The 26,350-nt window shown below is 35.2% G+C and overlaps 2 protein-coding genes and 1 long non-coding RNA gene across 6 annotated transcripts; 2 read left to right on the forward strand and 1 right to left on the reverse strand.

Moving 5' to 3' along the window:
• Positions 1-575: 575 nt before the first annotated feature.
• Positions 576-11,091, forward strand: LOC127850405 (endoglucanase E-4-like). Its single transcript, XM_052383429.1, has 11 exons — positions 576-750; positions 3,613-3,704; positions 5,112-5,297; positions 5,665-5,852; positions 6,524-6,689; positions 7,281-7,392; positions 7,692-7,842; positions 8,977-9,121; positions 9,803-9,974; positions 10,312-10,493; positions 10,981-11,091. Exons 2-11 carry the CDS (start codon positions 3,617-3,619, stop codon positions 11,037-11,039), a joined length of 1,449 nt encoding a protein of 482 aa, XP_052239389.1. The 5' UTR covers positions 576-750; positions 3,613-3,616; the 3' UTR covers positions 11,040-11,091.
• A 3,495-nt stretch (positions 11,092-14,586) lies between these two features.
• On the reverse strand, positions 14,587-15,169 carry LOC127850408 (uncharacterized). Its single transcript, XR_008035275.1, has 2 exons — positions 14,999-15,169; positions 14,587-14,764 (listed from the first exon to the last, which is right to left on the reverse strand). It is a non-coding gene; the product is annotated as an uncharacterized LOC127850408 (long non-coding RNA).
• LOC127850403 (endoglucanase A-like) lies at positions 15,103-25,808 on the forward strand. Of its 4 annotated transcripts, none has more exons than XM_052383428.1 (12): positions 15,103-15,188; positions 15,975-16,054; positions 17,123-17,173; positions 17,420-17,587; positions 18,404-18,591; positions 19,355-19,520; positions 20,038-20,149; positions 20,365-20,515; positions 21,285-21,429; positions 24,347-24,518; positions 24,834-25,015; positions 25,694-25,808. In XM_052383428.1, the coding sequence occupies exons 1-12, from the start codon at positions 15,139-15,141 to the stop codon at positions 25,750-25,752; spliced, it is 1,524 nt and encodes a 507-aa protein (XP_052239388.1). In that variant the 5' UTR covers positions 15,103-15,138; the 3' UTR covers positions 25,753-25,808. The 4 variants fall into 4 exon arrangements, with proteins under 4 accessions (XP_052239388.1, XP_052239387.1, XP_052239385.1 ...); XM_052383427.1 differs by having other exon boundaries at positions 15,124-15,188; positions 15,975-16,069; XM_052383425.1 differs by lacking the exon at positions 15,103-15,188 and adding an exon at positions 15,308-15,390 and having other exon boundaries at positions 15,975-16,069.
• Positions 25,809-26,350: the final 542 nt, after the last annotated feature.

Consider the following 26,350-nt stretch of genomic DNA (forward strand, 5'->3'; position numbering starts at 1 on the left):
AGCTAATGAAACGGAAAAATGTAAAGTCGTGAACAACTAAACAAACTGTGATACATAACATACACTCGTAGACAAAACGATGAATAGCCTCCCTTATCCGAAAAGGGACTAAATACCGAATGAGCCAGTCCATTTAGGATAGACGGGATTTTCCAACAGTGTAGAAATGTGATAATTTAATAAGTACACATAAAACGCAAATGGCAAATGCATGGGTTTATAGTCTGATCATGATTCTAGACTTATCTTAAATTGACCTTGACATTCGTCAAATTAGGTTTACTGGAATAATAATGTTAACCATACAGAAAGATATTTATTGCATGATTTCGAACTGACGCTCTATCCTGCATTATCTCGCTTATTATTCTAACCATGAATCACTATTCGGGATCAGTACTACGTAATGCAAAGTATTATCTTAGGGTGTTCATCTTCCACAAAAAAAGTCTTTTAAGTATGCTTTATATTTTTATCAATCCAACAAACCATAACTGATAAATTATTAAACTGATAAAAAAGAAGACAATCCTTGAATATGCAAATACACTGCCAACTAAGTTATCATCATAAACTGGAACATGGTTCAGTAAAGTTAAAGTGAATCATATCTCTGAGAGACGAAACCGCAACATGATATGTGACAAAGAAAGAGCATCAAACGACATATAATCTCCGTCTTCTACAATTGGCCTTGTGTTTACACAAATACTAGACCGGACGTAACGGGGTCACGTGACAACAACGTGGGTAGGTATACGGAAATATTTAACTTTTTAAATAACGTTGTTAAATTGAAGACCGATTAATAAAGCGAATTTTCATTTTCACAATATACACATAATTCATAAAAAGTTTTATTTCGTGTGCTACAAGCACGCTTGTTATGATAGCGTAACATATGTGTGTATTTATCTTTAATGATTGTTTCTCTAGGGGGGGGGGTGGAGGGGGGGTACGGGGGGGGGCATATATCGGTCATACCTATAACCAAGTTATGAATTAGGAATGGATTCCATAACCCCTGACTTTAAATTGTATTATTTCAATTTGCTTCGATATAAATAGTAATTTAAACTAGTGTAACAAAGAGATTACACATTTTCCACTTCGCTTATGTGTTTCCTACCTTTAAAGACGGGGTTTTTAAAGCATGTCCGTTTACTCTCTTAAATCAAACATGTGGTTAGATATACACTTGTTAAAGCAATCAGAGTAATATTATGTCAAGTCCGGTTTAAGGTATTTAGTGACAAATAAATCAAGTATCGTGGAGGTCTTGAACGTTATAAGTTAATAATTTGTATTTCAATAACGTTTGTGTCTATCAATTATTGTATTTTGCTGTGAATAGCATTGTATATCAAAAGACTTAAAAATGGTATTTAAATGTAAGAATATATGTCACAAAATACAAAAAAGTACTATATTAAAACCTTATTTTCCATCACATAGTTTGAAAGTATATTATTTTATACACGTTTATGTTGTTATATTATGTTACTGGTATACATATTTCCAGTGTCAGTAATTGTAAAGAAGCAGTATTACTTTTTCTTCGAGTCCAACGGGAATATCGCAAACACTTATCTTCCCTATAATACTTAATTAATGTGTTACGAGGGATAGTGTGCGATACCGACACCCTTTTGAAGAGACAACACTTGGTCTTTTGGTGCCCGTAGTGAAGAAAATCGTACACTGTTACTTGATTTGACTTCTAATGCGAACAACGAGTAAATGGGTTGAATCGGGTGATGAAACCTGTTAATCCTTGGTACTGTCACCAATGTCGTAAAACGAATCTTAACGACTGACTCAGTAGACCAACTATTGGTTCATCATGATTGAGCTTCATTTCACATGCTTAAACAATCAACCTTCGTCATACAGCAAGGTAGAAAGATCTACGTTTATTAAGGTATCAACTAATCAGGAGACATACATGTTTATGTACGAATTTTTTACTTTATATCCCAACGGAGAGGGCGGAATTCAGTTCTGACGTCCTTCCTAAATCCAAAAGTTTGAGTTTTCAACTTGTCTTCAATTTCTGGGTGGATCTCGCAGAACCTTTCACATTTGAATAACCTCAACGACTAGGTGATATTAAGGTAGTGCACCTCTAATGATTTCCCGCGATTTCTTCGAAGGTTGAAGAGCCTACTATTAGGTGCCGTATCCTAGTGGTTAAGGCGATAGACTAGAAATCTTTTGGGATATTCCCGCGCAGGTTCGAATCCTGCCGACGACGTATACTTTTTTGCGACGCGTTTTATTTATTTTCTAACGTAATTTGATTTAATATGGCATATAAGCTATATTTATTGTTAAATATGTTGCAATTTTTATGCACATTTTTCAATTATTAAAATTAAAACAACGTTATGGCGAAATTGGGTGATTTACTGTTGAAAATACGAACCATGCATGTTGCATTTTTATTTTTATTTCAAAAAGTAAACGGTAAATCTGTCTAGTTCTTGGTATTTTTGCTGTATATAGTGTTTCTATAAAAACTAAGTTTAAAATATGACTTAAATGATACTATTTTGAATTGTATGACACTTTGTTTTTAACCGACCCAATTTTTACTTGGCTGAAATCACGTACATTTCATGGTGCTCTTCCATAGATAAAAATTTGTAAAAAATAAATGTCTGTAAAAGAATACTTATTTCATCTTGTTTAAACTTTAAACACCTTTACAGCATCTGTACACACCAACTGCATGCCCATATTTGGAAATTTGAATGAATTATGGAACTTTTATATACCCCAGGGGTGAAAATAAACTGGACAAAAGCCGAGCGTGGGGGTGGTTTTGAAAAAATCGGTATATTTTTTTTAAAAGCATGGAAAGCCTACCTACAAATTTGCATGTAGTTCAGTGAAATGATGCTGATTAAGAAAATAATTAATTAGATTATATTTGGATATGTGCCCATTAGAGGTGCACTACCTTAAAGGAATGTTTTTTTTGCTGCAATCAGTCGTGGCAGAATTATCATGCTCTGTTTTTCCCTATGGCATATTTTTTGAGAACATGTTTTGGTAAAATCCTATTTAATTTCTAGCTAAATCGCGCTTCAACTGTCACATTTTAATGATCTTGATGTGCACAATATCGTAAAGAAATGCATTTGCCCATGATCTGTGTTTGCAGAATTATTGCCGTTTGCTTGTTATCCTATATGATAAATGCTGCCCCAAATGGAATGTTTTCAACTACATGTACTTGTTTGGTAGATCTCGCTTTAAACGTTAACTTCTGAATGACCTTAATGTTTTTATAATCGTGGAGAAAGTATTTTTGGCTGGGATAAATTTGGCAGAATTATGACCCTTTGTCGTTGTGTACATTTAAGAATGTATCGTAGATGGGTCTGTGTCCAAACACATGTTGGTGGGCATCAGTGTCTGTGTCTCATTTCGAATTGTTCTAAAGTTTCAACAAGCCTATTGAATGATGCAACAATATGCTGACAATTTAAACCATAATTATTCTGTAGTTAGTATTATATTAAGGGCGGTTCAATTACTAGATAACCATGTACACAGCTGCTTCATTTGAACAACTTTGCAAATTGTCGTGTTCCCATTATATTTTAGAACCATGCTCTGGTTGTTGATGTTTGGCATTCTTGGGTCTGGTTGGGCCGCGGGTCCCAACATTACCACAAGCTTGAATGGAGGTGTTTCAGGTAACACGTTCGCTTTAACATACAAAAACGGCAGTCTTATCATTTCAGATCATGTCTTTCATGAGAAATGGGACAACTTTACCGATATGAACACAGTCATTGAACAAGGTTACCGTTACTCAACCTCGAGTAGAGATGGTTGATGATATAAACGTGACATTCAATTTGACAGTGATTTTTAGGGCGATTAGTGTACTACATGTGATCATAAAATGTCTCGAGGTTGCTGATTGAACCCTCTGGGCATTGCTGCTTTTCATATTTATAAAACATAATTTATAAATCTTGAGTATCTTTATCCTTTTTTTCTAAACATTACAATGGCCGCCATCATTTAATATTGCTATTTCATTTACGTTGCATTTACGTTGACGTTTTGGAGAGCATAGGGGATAAAACTATAATAATTCCTGTACTGAGTTCTGTTCTACATCATGCATCTTCGACAGTTTTCCACTATCAGCGTGTTCATCTGGTTTACTAAATCACGACTGCGTTCCATTTTGTGAGCACAACTTTTGTGAAAAGTATAATTAACACCTTATTTCTGCACTGGTTAAGACGGCTTAAACTTATTACGACCCTTTACTAATGTGCGTATTGGTAATCTAGCAGCCTACACAAATGAGGTTTAATGTGACGCATATGAATAACATAAATGTTGTTTGGCGCTATTTAAAATAGGAGATGAAATTTAACTCCATTATTCGTAGACAATCCATGATTCGCAATAAATAGGATCGAGCTTAAGCTTAATCAAATGTAGGTACAGTTGTTGATGTTCACAACAAACTATAAAAGAAAATAACAGCCGTTGTTATATAACACCAGTTTTAACCAATCTGACTAGAAATACTAAGAACAGTCGATCAGTCGCATTCATTTGTAATGCTTTCGGTTGTTAAGTTATTCTTTCAGTTTATTACATATGTCGTTGTGGTGTTGTATAATAAAAACGCAGCATGTGTTACGTTTAAAAATATCGACTTTTTTCACATTACCAATTGGTAATTTATAATATTTATGCTTTTGGAACTAAGTCAATGACGATAATGGTACTGACATAGGTTCTGCAACGCACGCAGAGTCGCAGGACACAACGGTAACGGAAGCTCAAAATCGACAAGGGGCATACTCAATTCAACTATGTTTTCAACAAGCTCGAATATGCGTATTTAACTATATTAATATATATTTCCCATTGCAAAACAAGTATAATGTATGTTGGTCTGAGCATTGAACTGTGTCTCATGACTTCAAGTATCATACCATATAGGAAATAGATATTTTGAATGACACTTGTATGTGGCTTCCATAACATTTGAAACTTGAAGCGTGCTGAGACATAGACACTATAAGTCATAGATCATCTATGTGCAGTCGCATATATGTTTATGTAATTTCCAGGTGTCCATAACGTTACAGCATCGGCTATGAAATACGACTACGCACAGGCACTTCGCCTTTCCATCCTTTTCTATGATGCCCAGCGATCCGGTCGTTTGCCTCCCAATAACCCGATTCCTTGGCGTGGAGACAGCGCCGTCAATGACAGTGACAGAGGACATGACCTTTCTGGCGGCTGGTATGACGGTATGTTACCGTTTGTGATCTTAATGTTAACAACGATAACGGCGATAATGACCATATTTGTGTCTGGTATGACGGTAAGTTGCCGTTTTCGATGTCCATGAAGGTGACCGCGGGCATGATTTTCATGGTGGCTGTTCGGATGTTACCTAGCCTTTCGTGAGGCTCATAGTAGACTGCGATTCTCAACATAAATCCAGAAAATTACATGTACATTAAAAAATAACGTTCATAATTGAAACAACGAGTATGCTTTACCTTAAACAACCGAATCCACCATAATTGACAGTGAAATACAATATTGTTTTCTTATTTTAATTATCAAATACGCATTTAACTCGCTCAATTATTTAGTTTTTCACTTTTGTAGCTGGAAATCACGTGAAGTTCAATCACCCGATGGCTTTCTCCTCGTGGGTCCTCAACTATGGCTTCTTGAAGTTCACGGACGCGTACATCTCCGCGGGACAGAAGCAAATGATGTGCGACATGGTGAAATGGCCGCTAGAGTACTTCCTTAAATGTTGGATTCCAGATCAACAAACTTTGTATGTGCAGGTACGTAGAAATGTTTAATAGGCCAAAGATTACTGTTTGTTGTTGAGAGTGAAATAAAATCTGACAAAAAATAATTTGACATTCAGTGAATAAATAAACATTGCAAGACATGCTGTGTCAGCATTTGAGTCCTTAATCCGCACGCTTTTAAAGCAGCTTCTTTGCAAACCGCATTTAATTTAAGATTTATATGTATTATCATCAGTTTGATGTATGATAACTTGTAGCTTTGTGTGAAGCTATGGGCGCTTCAACATCATGGCAATTATCGTTTCTAGGCTTTTTTCACAGCTGCCATCAAATACCTTTTTAGTTCGTCGTTGCATATTCTTGTTTTTCGTAGGTACACAGCTACTTGCCGGATAATGTTAAATGTTTTTTGAGTTTCATTGTTATGAATGTGCGTTAAACGAGGTTTAAAGTGTTACACTTAAACATTTACTTGCCTGATATTGTTTAATGTTTCTTGAGCAATTTTTTTCCTGGATGTGCATAAAACGAGGTTTAAGAGGAGAAATGAAAACATGTATAATGATGTTTAATACACAAACTATATCGTCTTTCAATTGTGAAAGTTTCACCAGAAATGGTATTTCAAAGTCAGAGAATTTTGAATGAAAAATGTGAAGTTATAATGCTTGCGAATCTGTAAATGTCAGTCGTTGGTTTAGGTTGAAGACGGCCATGCAGACCAGTTGTACTGGGGGCGCCCTGAGAACATGCACTCGTCAAGACCTGCGTACAAGGTCAGCAACTCGTGTCATGGGTCTGATGTTGCCGGGGGCACTGCTGCTGCCATGGCATCAGGATACCTGGTGTTTAAAAACATTTGTGGAGGTAAGTGATGTTTTATAACTATCTGCAAAATGTCATGAGTCCTTTTATGTTGAAAATAAATCTTTGGACAGAACAGTTAGCTCATTCATATATGTTAATATACATGTATATATGTGTGTAACTGATAACTTCTATTCAAGAAAATGTATTTGATACTGGAAAAAATACAACCGCTGATAGTTATTGATACTATAAAACACAACATATTAATCCCGTCGCTTAACATTGCCTCAAAACAATACAGTTTGTATCTGCTCGTTTTGTGATTTTTAACGTTTTATGAAAGATACGTAAGTGTACACACACACATCATTTGAGCCGTGCTCTGGGGCTAAGGGGTTTAATGCATGTGCGTAAAGTGTCGTCCCATATTAGCCTGTGTAGTCCGCATAGGCTAATCAGGGAAGACACTGTCCGCTTTTAATGATATTTTGTTTTTAAAGAAAGTCTCTTCTTCGCAAAAAATAGGTGTGAGCGGAAAGTGTCGTCCCTGATTAGCCTGTGCGGACCTCACAGGCTTATCTCGGACGACACTTTACACATATGCATTATACTCGCTTTTCACAGAGCACGGCTTATTTTTATTTTCAGACACCAATTTTGCAAGCAATCTTCTGGAGGCGGCCAAGGGTTTGTACACGTTCGCAAAGGCCTATCGAGGCAAGTACACCGACTGTGTAAGCCAGGCCCGGGACTTCTATATGTAAGTATAAATGAAATTGTTTTTATCCTTTTTCGTTGCATTCAAAATAAACTGATTGATCATTAAAATTACATACTTTAGTAAGTTCTTTAGACACAGGCCACGATATAAACGATAGGCAAGTCGAGCAGTTGTCATTAAATGCATGATTTTACCAATCATTGGTTTCTATTGTATTTGATTATTTGACAAACAATTCCAAATCCAACTCTTTATTCAACACAACATATAAAGCCACATTGATCGTATTTTTAGTGTGCTATGTTTGGTATACAGATATCCATCTAATCATTGTGTAGGTCGGTGGACTTTACAGACGAGCTTTCCGCGGCTGCAATTTGGTTGCACAAGGCGACGGGAGAAGCGGCATACCTACAGGACGCTATGCATTTCTACCCTGCTGGAACAACCTGGGGATTTAACTGGGACGACGCCAATGTCGGCGCAGCTGTACGAAAACGATTTTCAACAAATAATATGTGCCACCGTTTTAACTTGAGCAAATTCTACAAAAAAGATAGCCTTAAAAGCCTTAATCCCTAAATGCTCACCTCTACGCAGCAGAACTGCGGCGTCAATTAAAACCAAAATGTATCGACAAATATTTTCAGAGGTATATAGATCTGTTTGCTTGCATACACCAGTGCAGCGGGCTGTTCTGTAAACACTACAATGCTTTGTCGAATCAAAGTACTTGACTTCCTTTTTCTAAATTTTCTCCAATATCCTCAGAAAGTTACATTATAAATAAGAGGTTTGTATGATTACTATCTTCGTGATAGCTTTCATATGAAAAAATGTCCAAGTTGAAAGTAGGATTTCGGACGGTAAACAGTGATGTTGCAATATACACAATTCAACAGCATTTAACAGCTATCACAATGTCTTAAAAAAATGAAAAAAAAAACAACCATAATTTCTGGCAAATTAGGCTATACGTATGATGCAATTATGATGTCATTTTCGATATGTTGCATGTGTGTGCCTAAGAAACGGCGGGGATATGACCTATGTGACTGTTTTAGAAAAAAAAATGCTTTGTAACTTAATAACAACCTGAGTTCATCACTTTAAAATGTATACATATTTACCATTTTATCTAAAATAACTATGTAATGTTATAAAGGATTAAACTAATACATTGTTTGGGTTTTGATGTGGGTAAAGTTTAGTGAACCTACATGATTATTACATTGCATTGAACAAATAAGTATAGTTAGCTCAATAGCTCTAAAATTATTCTAAACAATTAAACTTCTGACACGCTGACAATAATTGTATTTGGTGGGTCACTGTGGGTGAAGGTCACTGTAAAAACGTATAGAAAATTAAGACCTTTGAAGCGTTTGTAGTAAAGGTCACCGTGACTTGAAGACACATGGCTTCTGCCCAATAACTAGAGAACACACACGTTATTGTAAAAAAATTAGAAACTTATGTCCACTATGTAAATCGCGAAAGAAAAACTCGTCTGTAATGCTCCATATATTACAAAACTAGTTTCTTAAATTTTAAAAAATCAACTGATCAAGCGCGCTGAACTGTGAAATTTAATAAAATAATTGACAGCCAAGACTTTTTCAGCTGCTGCTCTACGAAGCAACAAAGGATAATAGATACAAGAACGACATCGAAAGATTCATCCACAGCTTCATGCCAGGAGGAAGCGTTCCTATGACACCGTGTGGTTTGACCTACAGATACTATTGGGGGTCTAACAGATATGCTGGTAATAATCAACGGTATCACTGAGATTTCAACTTAATTTTATCGGTGAATTATTATTCCGCGTTATTTATTTAAAAATGTGTAGAAACTGTTGCCATTCTTATGATTAAAGCCGACTTCGCATTTGTTTGGTGATTGCTAAGTGTTACTGACGTCAATTTACTTTAAGCCAATATCGTTTGTATTCAATAGATTCAATAAGAATAAACATGCGGTAAAACATTCGTGCTGATTTTTCATGATTGGAATATATGTCTTTGCTTTTTACAAACCACTTGTAATTGAATGCAGATTCATCGATTTATTTCAATTTACTTCTCTTAATCATCTGCGATTTTACGGCTAAACATTATCATTATATTGCGGTGTAGGTCTAAACCATCTTAGCATGCATGAAAGTTTCTCCTTATTCTCTGCCTGACATTGTAAAAATGGTCACTCGATATAGCAACCCATGGCTGCTTTCAACTGCAACAACTGCAAATTAAGGCTACGTCCCGTTAAATATAAATGAAAATACAACAATTATTATATGGAATCTGACACGCTCAATAACTAAATCAAAATCAAGAAGCTTTTTGTAAACGTGTTATGTTTTACCCAAAATGCCTTGTTATGCTCTTAATTATTTCTTCTGTACCCGCATATTTAACATAAAACAAAACCTGCCCATCTTTTTCAGCCAATGCCGCATTTATTGCCACCGTTGCAGCCGCTGATGGTTTGAGCCCAGACGAGTTCAAGAAGTACGCGATGAGCCAGATAAACTACATCCTCGGGGACAACAAGCTCCACATCAGTTTCCAGATTGGCCTCGGTAGCCACTTCCCGAAAAAACCGCACCACAGAGGAAGGTAGCCCTTAATATATTTATTATTATTTACATGATATCGTTTGCGGACGTTTACTTTTCTTTGAACCCAGGCAGGCATTAAAGGTGCCGTAGGCAAATAAATCGAGTTGCTTTTGTAAGATTCAAAATTCTAATATTAATTGTTAAAGAAACCCATTATCTATTTTCCTGATTAAGATTTTTTGATCTCAAAACATTAACACTTACATATTTAAATATTGGAATATAAAGGTACGTTGTTTAAGCATTTCCGTCCGTATAAAATTGTTCTTTAAATCAATGTTTGCTACTACGGTTTGTTAAGTTAAGTGCTTGTGGAATGTACGATTTCATCGCAGCTCCTGCCCGACAAACAGCACATGGTGCAATCCAACTAGTGACGCAGACAATCCGAATGTTCTAACAGGAGCCTTAGTGGGCGGGCCGGACCAGGGAGACAACTACGTTGACAGAAGAGACGACAATGTGAAGAACGGGGTGGGCTGCGATTTCAATGCTGGTTTCCAGGGAACACTTGCAGGTACAAAATGAGCCTTGATCTGAGAAAACTGGGCTGAATGCATGTGCGTAAAGTGTCATCCCAGATTAGCCTGTCCAGTCCGCACAGGCTAATCATGGACGACACTTTCCTCTTAAACATGATTTTCGGTAAGCAGGGACTTCCTTTAAACTTAAAATACCATTATATCGGAAAGTGTCGTCCCTGATAAGCCTGTGAGGACTTCACAGGCTAATCTGGGATGACACTTTACGCACATGTATTAAGCCCAGTTTTCTCAGAACGCGACACATATATAGTGCCATTTAAACAGTTTGTCAATATTCATTTGAAGGAGTCTGAACTTATACATTTATGGGACAATACTGTAAGTCAGCTTATATATAAAAATAAATTATATTTCTTATATACTTTTACTAAAACATACCTGTACTGAGAAGTCATCATAAATATGACTAGCGTTATGTTCTTATTAATGCATGCAATACATACAAATACTGTTTTTTAGGGCTGTATCATTTTGCTGTCAACAACGCACTGCCGCCAGCACCATTAGCGAAATGTTAAATATTATGTTTGCATTGAGTGCACTCATGAGAATACAACACAATATCTTTGTTACATCTTGTTAATTATGTTTATATCCGATGTACTAAGGACACTATTCGAGCACCTTCAATCAATTAATATTGAATCATGGCGAGTCTCGGTAAGTCTGCGCAGTTTTATTCTATATATGAAGGCTAATAACATAACTGGTGATCGGATACGTGCAATGTCATTTTAACGCACGTGGATAGTATATATTTGCATGTGATATGCTGACAATATATTCAGCAAACATAACGTCCGCACATCGAAGAAGCAGCAACTTTTCGTGGTATTTCATTGGCTTAGATCGTAAGTTAAATAAAAAGACACCATTTATTGTGTATTTTACTTTAGACTAATAATATTATACAAGTGATTATTGAAATACAGTAACTTACGTTTTACTTGACTATACACTTTAAAACAGTATGAAAATGAAATATACCTAAATTATACCAATTTATTTATATAAAAAAACGTTCGAGAGTAAATCCTTCGCACGTTTCATGTTGTGCATGAAAGGGACTTGTTAACAGACTTTGACATGTTTGAAGTTTGTCATTAAATGCTTTAAATTGATAAATATCAACATAGGAACTAAACGTCTGCAGAATAAAACAAAATAAAATCAAGGAAAGAAAAACATATCCCCACGTCGGCTCGAACCACTGACCCTTGGAGTAAAAGTCAAGCGCAGAAACAACTCGGTCATTTTACCGCTCACTAATAATAAGTTCTGTATACTTTATGAGACCAATCTACGTATGGTCACAAACTAAAGAGATAACAACAAACTCTCAAAATTATTCAATCGCTTCGCGTCTGTAAGGCTTTACAATTATATAAATTTCTAACGATTATTTTACGTAAGCACAATTGTTTTTTCAGGACGAGTCTCCGTCATAAGTGTTATTTCGCTTACGGACGTACAATGTTCACTTACTTTTTTATTCCGTTACAAAAGGTTATTTGAATTTTCTTTTTGAAAAACGTTGAGTCCTTAAAATGTCGTAAATGGTGGCTTATGCACGTGATAAAGAATGGTGCTTGGTTAGACAAATTATTTGCATTTGTTTTTACTTACCCGGTATGATCCAATCTCATGCCCAGTATTCACTATGATTAACGAACGAAAACGTAACATGCTCTAATGGCTATTATTGTGTTTTAGTACTTTTAGTAAATTATAAATTGATCATTTATATGTAATAAACATACTTACAAAGAATGTTATTCGAAAGAAAAAGTAAACAACCAACACCTATTACTATTTATATAAATGATAAGTCAGCATTTAAAAATGTATGTGGGGGATAAAGCGGCATATTGAATGTTTTCTGTATACATCCACTCGCCAGGCATTATGTCACTAAAAAGAACGAAGAAAAAGATTTGATATAAGCAATATAGTAGACGTATAATATGATACAATTCTCCAATTGAATAAACATTTCGTTAATTATTCACCGAGAAACACATTGATTTTGGATAATTGTTCATAGCATATAGCAATATTTTTGACGAGAATGGAACATTTTCTTTGTCAACAATTAAAAGCAGCCTACGGGATCAATAGGAACTGGGGTACCTAAGTATACATTCAAACATATCGTTAAACATGATAACGGATGACGTTTATTATCGTCAAATAAATACACAACATCTGAAAAAGATAAGGATAAAACCGAACATGAAGTCAATACAAAAATAAGACCGCGGCGGAATATTCGTTATGGTGACTACCTGCAATCGGTAATTAGGAGATTTAAGATTCGATTTTTTATATGGTCGCGTCCACAAAGTCAGGGGGGTCCGGGTTATCCCCACTCTTACAACGTTTTCAGAAGGGTATCGATACACTGACTACTCTACCCGGGAAACCGAATCTGTTCTAAAACTAAGGCGTCAAAGTAATCAAGCTAAAATAAATATGTAAAAAAATCAATGAGTTCGGTTAAAATTAAGGTACACCAATATAATCTCAAGATTTCATAAATGGTTCTCAGTTGTTGACTTTAAAACCCAACGATTTTGATTGACCTTTCCAACGCAATGAAATTATGTTCATAAGGTAGTGCTGTATATATTTTCATGTTTCTACTTGTCGCCTTTTTATTTGTTTCATTGACGACGTTTTATCACCAGCTTCTTGCTACAGTTGTCTCATGCTGGTGGATATGTTGTTTAAAATATTGCAAGTACTCTTGTTATGATTGTCCTCAACGTATTGACTGATGGTTAAATGATAGTTCGAAGAATGAACATATCTTACATGCGGACGTGTTTTATCTACGGACATTTTTACTCTGACATTGTGTAAAGAATCATAAACTTACTTCTACGCACATCGTCCGTGGTACGATTAAGGATTGATAAAAAACATAGACTATTTTTGAATGTGAAATTGTTGTTGCTTTTTGGAATATATTTTTTATTGTATTCATAGCACAAATAACAAAACACCGGAAAATCTAATCTTCCTCTCCAGCCCATTATTACTCATCATTGCAACGGTTGTATCTATACATGCACTAGCTCCACGTTTTGCAACTTCGTTCCGAGGTTGCCACTGTTTCTCCGGGATTTCCATTTACCGTTCGGATGATGTCGCTCGTGTCCCGTCTGCACGATAGCTTCGTGTTATCCCAACGCTTTGCCATTGCCTTTTCGAGATTTCCACGTATTACCCACATGATTTGAGACTTCTTCCTAGGCAGCCAAACCCAGTTATGCAATCCCCTTAATGGGACCATTTAACTATTATGTGCGCTGAGATGTTGCTTTCTGCAGCTTCTGTGATTGAAAGGTTAAAACAAAACAAACACGAATAGGTATAATCCATCTCATTCATTGAATCAAAATGTTGGTCAAATTGTAATGAAAATAAGTTGAAGAAACTGTATGTATTGCACGGTGAACTTTCATAATCGTTAACTTTTTAAAATGAAAACAAAAACACATGTTTGACATACATGGCAAAATAACCCCAGATTCAGGGACCAGAAAATGCCAATTTCGGCAAAGTTTTTATCAAGTATTTGTTAATTTAGTATTATGCTATAAACCTTTTTATGACAATGCAATTTATACACATCTAACCATTAGGTATTCGTAAAATGAATAAGGAAGTGTGTTTTTCAACATTTTCCGAGGCCATAAATATTATTTGATGAAGTCCCTTAAGTAACCTGTCGTGAACTTTCTAAAAATAAATTTATTTTGTACAGAGCTTTATGTCACTAGATCAAGTGGCGACCCTTACAATCTTATCATTGCACTGAAACTTCCTTATGGCTAGAAATTAGAACTTATAACGAGACAACGAGCTCTATTCTGAACCTGTTAAAAGTGAATAGTCTTCAAAAAGCATAGTTAACAGGTCAATTGCTCAAATGTTTGCATGTGGTAATATTATTGTTAGAGAATGGCAGAAACTTGCCAATAATGGTTTTGAAAAAGTCCTTAATATTGAAAGGAAGCGCACTCGTCTCTTATGTCTGATATTTACACATTATGAAACAAATCATAACTTTCTTTTATTAAAACAACAGGGAACTCAACGTTGTCGCACTCACATCAACATTAATCAGCACATTGCATTGTTTGATTACCAACATGTCTCTGAGTGTTATGCAAACATATTTTCAACATTGGGGGAAGGCGCTGACAGCATACAAATCACTATCCCGTCGTCGGGACGTCTGAAAAAGTCAAGGTCAACTATAAAACTCTTGACTTTGTTTACGTTCATTGTCAAATTCACGGCCTACATCTATAAGTAAGTCCAACTATTATAAGAATTTATAAAATAGTAGCTGTTGTAGCACATCCTACCAAAATGTGCTAAATCGGGACATTTCATATAGTTCTTATATAAGGTCACATTTTAACATATATCGATGTAACTGAACCTTTGAAGATGAACTGTTACTAACCGGTATAATCTGGAATAAGGTTCACGATGTAGAAAGGTTTCCAATCTCTAAGAGTAACCATTAGCAATATTTGCACGGCACAAGTATAGCAACTATGTTATCTTTGCACCATTGGCTCGAGTGTATATATTTGCAAACCTATGTTTCGAATATTAGTAGACCTGACTTTGCGGTTTCAGGTGACAACAAGGTCGGTTTTCATTTTTAATGCCTTTTTCTTTACGCTTTTATCTTCGAGATAATATAGTTACTTTTGCTCATTTATAATATTACTTGTACTTATTTGCAGATTGTATATTAGTTGTATCTTAGTAATAATTGTTGATGATATTGAACAGCTTGTTGCGTACGTTTACAAAGTTAAGCGATAGGAAGGGATTTCACCCCATATGGTAATGTAAACATTTATTAATTAATTGCGATATTCGCCGATAAACTCACTGTTTCTTTAACTTGCAACTATACTCATATAACAAAAGACATAGTATGTTTTAACTAAGTATTTGTCTTTATTAGTATTTGTTTAACTAACTAAATGTTTTATTATGATAACTTTCGGTATTTAAGTTAAATTGAATGATTGCTTTAATTTGACAGAAAGTAAAATCGCGTGTTTTTTTAAGATTTAAAGACTGAATAATATCTCATTGAAATGTTAAAACAAATTCACTAAAAGCTTAATAAAAAAGGGTATTTGTGTTTTTTCGTGCTCTTGTAGCGCTGCCTCAACTCCTTGGACAATCAATTTTTTTGTCAAACAGAAATTGCTGTAATAACTATGTTAATTTAAGTGTAAATTAACCATCAACCAAGTTTTTACCTTAATTTCTGTTGATTATGATGTTTTGTAGCAAGCCAAATGGAATATACAATAATCTGCTTCCAATTTAACGTATATAGCATCGACATATTGATGATGTATTTAAACCCGCTGCTTATTATTTTCTATTCTGATTATTTCATTATTTTATTTAAGGACCATGCGCTTGCTGTTGTTGCTGGGTATTTTAGGGTTTAGTTGGGCCGTGGAACTCAACACATCCAACAACTCCAATGGTAAAACAACCGATAGTGCGTGATACTAACACAATATTCGGTCTTTTCATTTCAAAGGGTTCATGCCCTGCTTGAGAACTGGGGCATCTGATTTGATAAGAACCCACTCATTGGCCTAGATTACCATTTTAAACTGCTGACAATCACGCGTAGATAAAACTTGTGTCAATCATACAAAGCTTTCTTATTTTGACGTTTCGATTACACGATAGTACAGTGATTGTTCACATAAAAGAAATCCAAAGTGGGTTAAGTTAACCATTTTCATTTTAAGTCCATGCCTACCAAATATTTGTGTAAAATGCAAAAGTGATAAATAAATTTAGAAAACCAGCATCGGTTATGCTAACAGTTAGTCTTACTCAGAAACAGTAATACATTGATCAACACAAGCAGCGATCACCACCATATTGCAATATCAAACATAATACCGACCGCTTTGAGGTATAATAGCGGAATGCAGGCGCTTATATTTCATTACATTTCTCTTTTTTATTTACATGTAATCTTTAGCGTTATTTAAGACATGTTCGCTTAATCATAACAATATAATTGCTTAGACAATGGGTTACACAATATATTCAACTTCCAAGTTTCAACATCAGGAATCTAGTACACGAAAACACTAGGATTATTTAATTTCTTATGTAAAATAAATGCCAAAAAAATCGCACATGTATTTTTCATAGTTTGTACTATGAGATATAATTATACAAAACCATCAACAAATGAACTGATTTGTTGATAACAACGATATGTTTGTGTCAATCATTGATATTTTTCATCATGCTTCTCGATTAAAAAAATATGTTTAAAAAACGGACTATCTTGCTTTGTTTGTAAATGTTAAAAATACTTACGCTTATAGTTATAAATGCACGATGCATAACACAAAATGTCCTGCTTCGTTAAGAATTGCATTGACTATATGTATGAGATTATACACGATAAAGTGCACGCAATTGTGCAAATGTTAAATATCATGAATGCTTAAACAATATAGAATGTTCCACACCTGAAATAAATAATAAAATGGCGAATTATTTATGGTTTCTTCTTGGTATATAGGTGAAGGCGGCAGCACCCACAACGTGACCGGAGGCTCTAAATCGACCAGGGGTATAAACACGCAACTATGAACAAACATGCTAGACATTTGTTTATGTTATCTTTATTTTGAATTCTACGAGAGAAACACCTGTATATTTTAATATGTTGCCCTTATATTAATCTTTTAAAATTATTTAATTAAGATTGTCCGTTACACGGAATATGGTAACGAGCCATGCAATCTTATATATCCTTCGTTTTCGTTTTTTCATATATAGTGTAACTATATTTATAAATATGATATTTTTGTAACAGCATCGCCTACGAGATACAACTACGCGCAGGCGCTTGGTCTATCCATCCTTTTCTTTGACGCCCAGAGATCCGGCCGCCTGCCTGCTAACCAGCCAATCCCTTGGCGTGGAGACAGCGCCGTCAATGACGGTGACCACGGACATGACCTCAGCGGCGGCTGGTATGACGGTGCGTATACCTTTTTTGAATCTCATACTAAAACTGGTGACCACGGATCTTTGCTGCCGCTGATCCTTAACATTTTACAGACCATCGTCACGACCTTGAACACGGGCATGAAGTCAGTGGAAGCTGGTATGAACGATAGAAAGCCCTCAAAATGCTCATTTTAGGTCGTTTACCGCAGACATGACCGTAAAGTCGACTGGTTCTCTTACTTAGGCTGTTAACCAGGAGTATGACATTATTGAATGCTGCTATGATGGGCCGTAGTCTTCTTAAAGATATTGTATGTGATGGTGACCATAAGCATGACCAACGTGTGCTGGTATGACAGTATTTAGCATTTTTGGTACCATGTTAGCAATGGTTACCAAGTGCGTAAAATCAGTGGCGGCTGGTTTGACGGAAAGAAGCCAGTTTCCATGCTCGTGTTAACGACAATTATCATATGCATGCTCTGGAGTGACGGTTCGTAGACTTTTGGTTGATGTTGTTATGACAGTACAAGTACATGATACAGTTAGTGACTTCAACGTTAAATACTGTCATGACTTCTTGAATGAACTCTTGGCGTGTATGACAGTACAAAGCCTTTTATGATTATTATGTTTAACATGCATGACATATTTTGCGACCGTAATTACAGTATTTTGCCTTTTTGGATGTGAAGTTTACTATGCAAATCGTGTTCCAAAATACAATAATTATACAAAAAAAATTATTAAAAGGATATATTGGAAAGAAACACACTGACGCACATGTATTGTCTGACATTGTCACTTACGAATCAAACATATAAAGCTTAGTGTGTCAATTTTACAGCCGGAGATCACGTGAAGTTCAACCTTCCGATGGCTTACTCATCGTGGGTCCTCAACTGGGGCTTCTTGAAGTTCACAGACGCGTACAATTCCGCGGGTCAGAAAAACCAGATGTGCGACATGGTGAAATGGCCGCTGCAGTACTTCCTAAAATGCTGGATACCTTCTGAAAATACTTTGTATGTGCAGGTATGTAAGGATGCTCCATGTACCCTTGGAGTTGTTTATGATTCCGATCAAACGTTAACCCATTTATGCCTATTGGACTCTCCCATACTTATAAATTGAATAAATTTATTTCCAAAATTAGGGATGTCTAGTATATTTATTTCTATATTTAAAATATTTCTTACATAAATTTCTTTAAGCAAACAGCGCATTCCCTGATGGGACGCCGCATCATGCGGCGTCTCATCTGGGTCTACGCTGTTTGCCAAGGCCTTTTTTCTAGACGCTAGGCATAAATGGGTTAAAACAACACAATTTTAATTTGGTATTCAATGAATACCTTCACAATGATTTATTGCAAAAATATTCCAATATGTCGCGAAATAGGTTAAAGGTTAAGACGACTTCTTTCCAAACTGAAGTCATTGATAATTTGGTTATATGCAATTACTTTTGACAAGGTTACGGTTCGGCAAGCGAGACAGACATTCAAAGATTTGCATTGATCGTTCCATGAAGGTGTCCCCAGGGTTTATGTACAGTGTGTTACTGTGCTCATTACCTTTATTGCACACGATATCTTTCCTTAATTAAAACGATAGCAGATATTAGCATTGCCACTTTATATCGACCATGGAGTGTCATAACTATATATATATACAATATATATATATATATTCAAACTATTTAGATTATACAGACAATAAAGGCTCGTACAAACACAAAGTTTTACGTCATAGTTTGGAACTGCTTCTGTTTCTCTTTCGGTCGATCGTTCGTGTAGGTTGGAGACGGCCATGCAGATCATTCATACTGGGGAAGCCCAGAGAACATGCACATGAATAGACCCGCCTTCAAAGTGAATCCTGGTTGTCACGGAGCCGATGTTGCCGGTGATACAGTTTCAGCGTTGGCATCAGGATCTATAGTGTTTAAGACCATCTGTGGAGGTAATTGATAATTGAAGATTTAAATTGATTTTTTTGCGATCTTGTACATGACGATTACATAACAATCCTCCCTCGACAGAAAAGCTACGTGTTTGCTCATACGCAACTAAACATAATCAGTAATACGAGAGGGTCAGAAATCAAGCAAACACTTGTTCAAGTTACGCTGATTCTCGAACTAATTTTACATATTGTGTAAGTAACTGACAGTTGCACGGAAACAAACGAATTAACACATGTGAGATTTGCCGCAAGGATAATTTACCGACATGATTGACAAACGAATTATGATGAATTGATGGATTTGCAGTCAATCGCTTAACGATAATAGAAAATTTGCCCTTCAACTGTAAATAAGTAAATAAATAAACTATAAGCTGTGACTAAACTTTGATAAAACCCGTTTCCACTAGCCTATCGGATTTGTCTAGCTTCCGTATTAAACATTTACCAAATGCAGCGCTGTATAACATTACCGTGAAAACATAAAAAAGCGACACACTCATTTAATTTTCAGACACTAACTTCGCCAACACTCTTCTGTCGGCAGCTAAAAGTTTGTACAACTTTGCGAAGGCCAACCGAGGCAAGTACTCCGACTGTGTCAGTCAGGCCAGGGATTTCTACGGGTGAGAACTCACGAAACTGTTTTTTTTTCTGTATGCACTGATCATAAAATGTACTTGCTAACTGTTTATAAGAATTTGTGTACACTTTCTGTGTGGAATACATAAATACATTTTATTCAAGCCACATACATAATTTTTTAATGTAGAAATCTTAAAACTCTTGAAGATTATCAGGGGAACCACGTTCTCACGCAATATCCTGTCATATTTTGTAGGTCGTCGGGTGATGCAGATGAATTAGCTGCCGCCGCTGTCTGGGTGAGCAAGGCTTCGGGAGACCTCGGTTACCTAGAGGATGCCAAGTCACTTTACCCTGCTGGAACAGCGTGGGGATTTAACTGGAATGACAAAAACGTCGGCGCAGCTGTATGATCATTGGTTTTATCCTTTTAACTTATCAAAATGTGTCTAAGATAGCTATAAGCAAATCCTTAGTGCTCACAATGGCGCCTTCAAGTAGCGAATCGAAGCTCGACACACATTTGTAACAGTGTGTAGAGCGGTTTGTCTGTACGCATCAGCATATGTAGTAGGTTATACCAATCGAAAAACAAAGCTATGCCTATGCTTAAATAGCCTAAGGTTATGAATTATTAAACTGTAATAGCTATTTGTGTTGTACTCAGACAAAGCCAAATATAAATGTATTCACTTGAAAGGGGGCGTATACAAGCGGTATTGTTATTAAACCTCTTATAAAGATACATTACGTTAAAATATGAAGGGAGTTGCTATAAAACTATAAAGTGTGGTTTCTTCGCAAAATCTGGAGATTCGAAAATTATAAAATACCATACAATAAGCCATTCGAGAATACATGAAGAAATGTTAAATTTGCAATATATGTTTTACGATCAGTATCTTTTAACAAAAAGACATTAAACCCCGACAAGTCATATACATGCCGCGCGCGCTGACCTCAAATAGATGTTATGCGTATTTTAAGTGATGCATATGCCAAATTGAGTTTCAATTAATTCGCATGTTAGATAAAACAAACTAATTAAACCATGCATACTAGAAGAACGTCTCCAAAACTCAAGGGTCATGATGGCCATTATTGTTGCTACGTTCGGTAACTAAAAATGTGTTTCTTTTTCGGATGTATTATTGATTCAATAATTGGCTACTTCAGATCTTACTATACGAAGCAACAAAGGATAATAGATACAAGAACGACATCGATAGTTTCTTACACAGCTACATGCCTGGTGGCAACGTTCCTATGACACCGTGTGGATTGTCCTTCAGAGACCAATGGGGAGCCAACAGACATGCCGGTAATAATTATTGAAAGTATACTGATATTTCTTTTGAATAACACATAATTAAAACAACAACATGATACTAGGTACCCATTCACTTACACGGTTATCGACTCACATTCGTTATGTTATTTGTTCGATATTACTAAGAGATATTAATAATTAGTTTTTAAATGGACTCTACTTGACATGTCAATTTGGTCGATCTACAAGCATTCTACATGCGCGTACTCGTCAATTTCATTATAAGTCATACATATTCGTCATTTCTCATTTATAAATCTGACGCATGTTTATAAAATATGCCGGCCTAATATTTGTTTGCTATAGTTCATTCATGTTATTGACTTTATTTTACTTCTATGCAATATAAACGGATGGAGATAGTATTGAATCATTGAACAACTATTGGTAATAAAGTTTTATTATTTTACTTAAACATTGGTGCCACCAACTTTATGATTAGAATTGTTAAACGTGTTTTGCATTGTCGTGTTATATATATATATATATATATATATATATATATATATATATATATATATATATATATATATATATATATATATATATATATATATATATATATATATATATATATATATATATTATATATATATATTTATCCCATTTTCAACGCGACATTGACGGTATAACACCTTATGGAATATACTAGCCTGTATTCAACACTGTGGGATATACCTGTCACGTGCACGGACTACTTTTTACTTTTCCACTGAATGATTTTTCTTTAAATCTAGTCATATGGCATAATTTTTCGCCATACGTATAATGAATCAGCTGATTGATGGCGTCATAAAATGACACTTATTGCGTCATTTCCCCCAAAAATTGACGATTTATAATAAACGCGACTTATTTCACATGTACATATACTGTATATCGACATACAGTATTTGAATTGTCAATTAATCACATTTTCCTTATTTCGTGTAATGTGCATTGTTTATAATCCATGCATATACTTTTGACATTTAAGAATGTACAACAAGCCATACAAATATCGCACAATTCATAAATAATCTGCAATATTTGCTATCCGATTTAATTCACGTTAAGCATAGAGCTGTGTAAAGTATAAGATGGTAAAAATAGCACCACACTGGAATTCGGAACGTCCCAATTTGTACACGGGTATTATCCACTGATTTATCTGTTGTGAAATGGAATGTTTTACATTCTTTGTGTATTTATATATTAAATTATTTTCTTTTACATAATAAGGGCATTTATCATAGACAAATAACATTGTGCAAGTTTAAACTAAATTATGTTTGTATGCAGAAATCTGCAAATGCATCCGAGTTTACCAACGGCTATTATTTGATTAACTGCTCCGGTTCATTTTAACAGCAGTAATGTTCATAGAGTACATGACGTAGCGTGTGACGAATAAGAAAGTTTAACGAGTTCATAAATTCATTTGAAAATAGTGATAGGATGGCACAAGGGCCTTTATTTAACTATGCTAAAATAAGTGGTGAAGACCCTAGATGCAAAATCGCCAATTACTGAGTTAAATGGATTATTAGATGAATTTTAAAGGACAATTAAAGGTAAGATACTAGTTTGAATGTGTTTTGGTTTTTGTTTGTACTTTTGTCGTTCCCTGTTCTCGGGGAAATGATTTTAACATGGGGGGCCATTGATGCATTGGATCACACACGGTATACCCATAACATTATATAAAAAACACGTTCTGCGCGTCCTTAAATTCGTCGTCCGAAGTCGGAAAACGTATTGCCCTGCACATAAAGTCAAATTAAGTGTCAGTCGCTGCAATTCTCTGTTTATTCGTCAATAGTGTACATGTAGAATTTATGTTGACATCGACATCATTTTGTCAGGAGCAATCGCCGCCATATTTGATTTTGATAATTTTCTTTCGAAAATAAAATGAATTATATTCAAGTAAATTCTTCTTTTCGCGGTCGTAATGTGTTACAATTCGCATGCTGCGTAAAATTGAATCGAGGCATATGGTGATATTTTTACTAGTTTTACAGTTTGTGTGTGAATGTTTTAAAGACTTTTTTGCGTACCAGAGCAAATACATTTATATCACTACGCATGGTTACATTCGTTAGATTTTAAGCGATTTTTAAGAATTAATTATAATAACTGTTAGGCTTAGGTTATTAGATCTAGTTATGTTAAATGTCACGTTGAAAAAAATCAAATGGGATAAATAGAAAACTAGGATTAGCGTTGAATGCAGAGACGTTTCTGTTGCTTGGCTCGAACACCGAAAGCGCTCGCCAAGGCTCGCGCTCCCGGCGTTCTAAGCCTCGCAACATAAACTTCTCTGTGTTCAACGCTAACCTAGTATTCTCTCTATATATCTATGCTCTCCATTACCCTCATGTGATATGATTCAGATTTGTTTAAGCAGTCATAAAAGACGACTTTTTATTAAGTAAGTTCTAAGCGCAACACCAAAGACATTATACATTATACTAAAAATCTAAGTTATATGTTTACTAGTGTTGGAGTTCATATCATTACTCATAGTAAACAGTGCGGAAATAAATGTCGCTGTAAATACAATATCTGGAACGCATGTGCGCTCTTATCATAAAAAAGCAATCGTTTAACCGTACCACGTAATACAATTGTATTCATTTGAGAACATTTGGCCAGTTAAAAGTTTCTCCTTATTCAAACCATTTGCTTCGCATTAAAAAAAGTGCATGGTCGATCACAATAATTACGGGGTCGATTGTGCGAGGTTTAAATCCCCTTTAAACAACACCTTTAAACAAAATGCATCATTGTTTGGCTTAATATCTTAATCAAAATGTTAACATATGTTAATTTTTTTAGCCAACATGCCCAGATGAATATATATTTGCGAACACGCATATAATACCTAAAGAAGAACGCTAGTTCTTTAAATGTTCATAATTTGCAGCCAATGCCGCGTTTATTGCTGTCGTTGCGGCTGCTGACGGACTGAGCCCAGACGATTACAAGAAGTACGCAATGAGCCAGATCAACTACATCCTCGGCGACAACAAGCTCCACATCAGTTACGAGATTGGCTTCGGTAACAAATACCCCAAGAAACCTCATCACAGAGGAAGGTATACAGATACGATTATACTTAGTAACTTACATGTCAGAATTGTCGGATGTTAAGTTCGACTTCAACTCATGAATTATAACTTCATTATACGAATCTATCGAAATGCATTGTCCATTTCAAAACAATAATAACTATAAGTTGTGGTGATATAGTTTTGCAAATATTGAAATGCTGACACTATTATATATTTATTATTATATTACTTATATTATAGCACAAACATTTCTGTGTTCATCAACTTATTTGTGTAAGACGCACGCATGGTGTTTATGCCGATATTCAGTGCTTTGTTAATCAAGTGATATCTTCACAGCTCCTGTTTGAAAAGTAGCCAGTCGTGCGACCCAAACAGTTCCGGGGATAATCCAAACCTTCTGAAGGGAGGTCTGGTTGGGGGCCCTGACCAGGGAGACAATTACCAAGACAGCAGAGGCGACTACGTCAAGAACGAGGTCGCCTGCGATTATAACGCTGGTTTCCAGGGCGCACTGGCGGGTACAACAGAGATATTTTCATTTTCGCAACTGTCTCATTTCCAATTAACGTAGTACGAAAGTATACAAATTTCGTTCACATACAGAAGATTGCTTACTTGACCTTTTACAATTATAAATTATGTTTATTCATTATTTGAACATTACTTTTTCAACAGTTTATTTTTTACGGGGCGCTACGAGGTGGAAAAGTCAATAACTATGCCATTAATTTACTTGGTGACTCATCTTGACGTTACAACTACAACTTTTGCGCTAGTTATTCTTTGTTAAATCATGCATGCAATTTTTGCTTTAACCAGTCTCAAGCCATTTATTAAAACAATACCAAGTCATAATATCTCACTTAATCGTTTACGTAATTATCCAATACATATATTTATTTTATTACTGATTCTAACCGTCACTCAAAACGTTCACGTAATCCCTAAACATCCCGAGCTTAAAATATATATCTATGAATGTGCTCTTACTTACAAGTCACTTTGATCGTTAATTATTCACTAGTCTGCAAATCTCTCAGAACAATGAATTGTCAACTCTAATTCATGAATAACTAGCAATCAAGTATATCAATATAACAAAAAGATATTAGTTATTACAGGTATGTGTCATATTGCTGATTATTCACATTACTTTATCAGTCCAAAGTTAATACAAAGATGTATATGTTTTACAGGGTTGTCCCATTTCGCAATTGCCAACGCCTTACCAGCGGCACCAGCACCGAAATGTTAAATATGACGTGTACATGGGGTGCAATCATGTGAATAAAACTATATATCTAATACAAATATTGTTTCGTTTTTACGCACGCTACGCTAAAATGCATTCAAATTAGTATTTTTTATTACAATAGAATAAACGCTTTCTTAAATACCAATTGCTAATAAATACCAAATAAGGTTGCCAATCATCGCTCTTGGAACTAAAATGTGAATCAATTTATTTATGTTTTGCAAAAGAGCATGCGCTTTTTCATTTTGGTTTCGATTATGTCTTTTTTTGTTTTTGATTTAAGGTTGATTGATTGTAATAAACAACACTTATGATAATTTATAATTTTAAATAAAATGCTGGGTGTGTCGTATAGTATGAATATGCATCCAAATTATGTCATCGGGCTTTTAAAAGCCTGCTTGGCAATGTTATGCGGTTTATTCTTTATGATGCTACTCATGCATTGTAAACAAGTTTGCTTAACTGCATTTAATCATGCAACATAAAGTTTTTTATTTGTTTCTCTAGTGTTTATTTAAACAACTAATTATTTATTTAAAATTATTTCGAATTAGATTTTAAGCGTGTTTTTTTTTCGTAATTTGTATAACAATGC

Source organism: Dreissena polymorpha, chromosome 11, assembly GCF_020536995.1.
Source record: "Dreissena polymorpha isolate Duluth1 chromosome 11, UMN_Dpol_1.0, whole genome shotgun sequence".
NCBI classification, from domain to species: Eukaryota; Metazoa; Mollusca; class Bivalvia; order Myida; family Dreissenidae; genus Dreissena; species Dreissena polymorpha.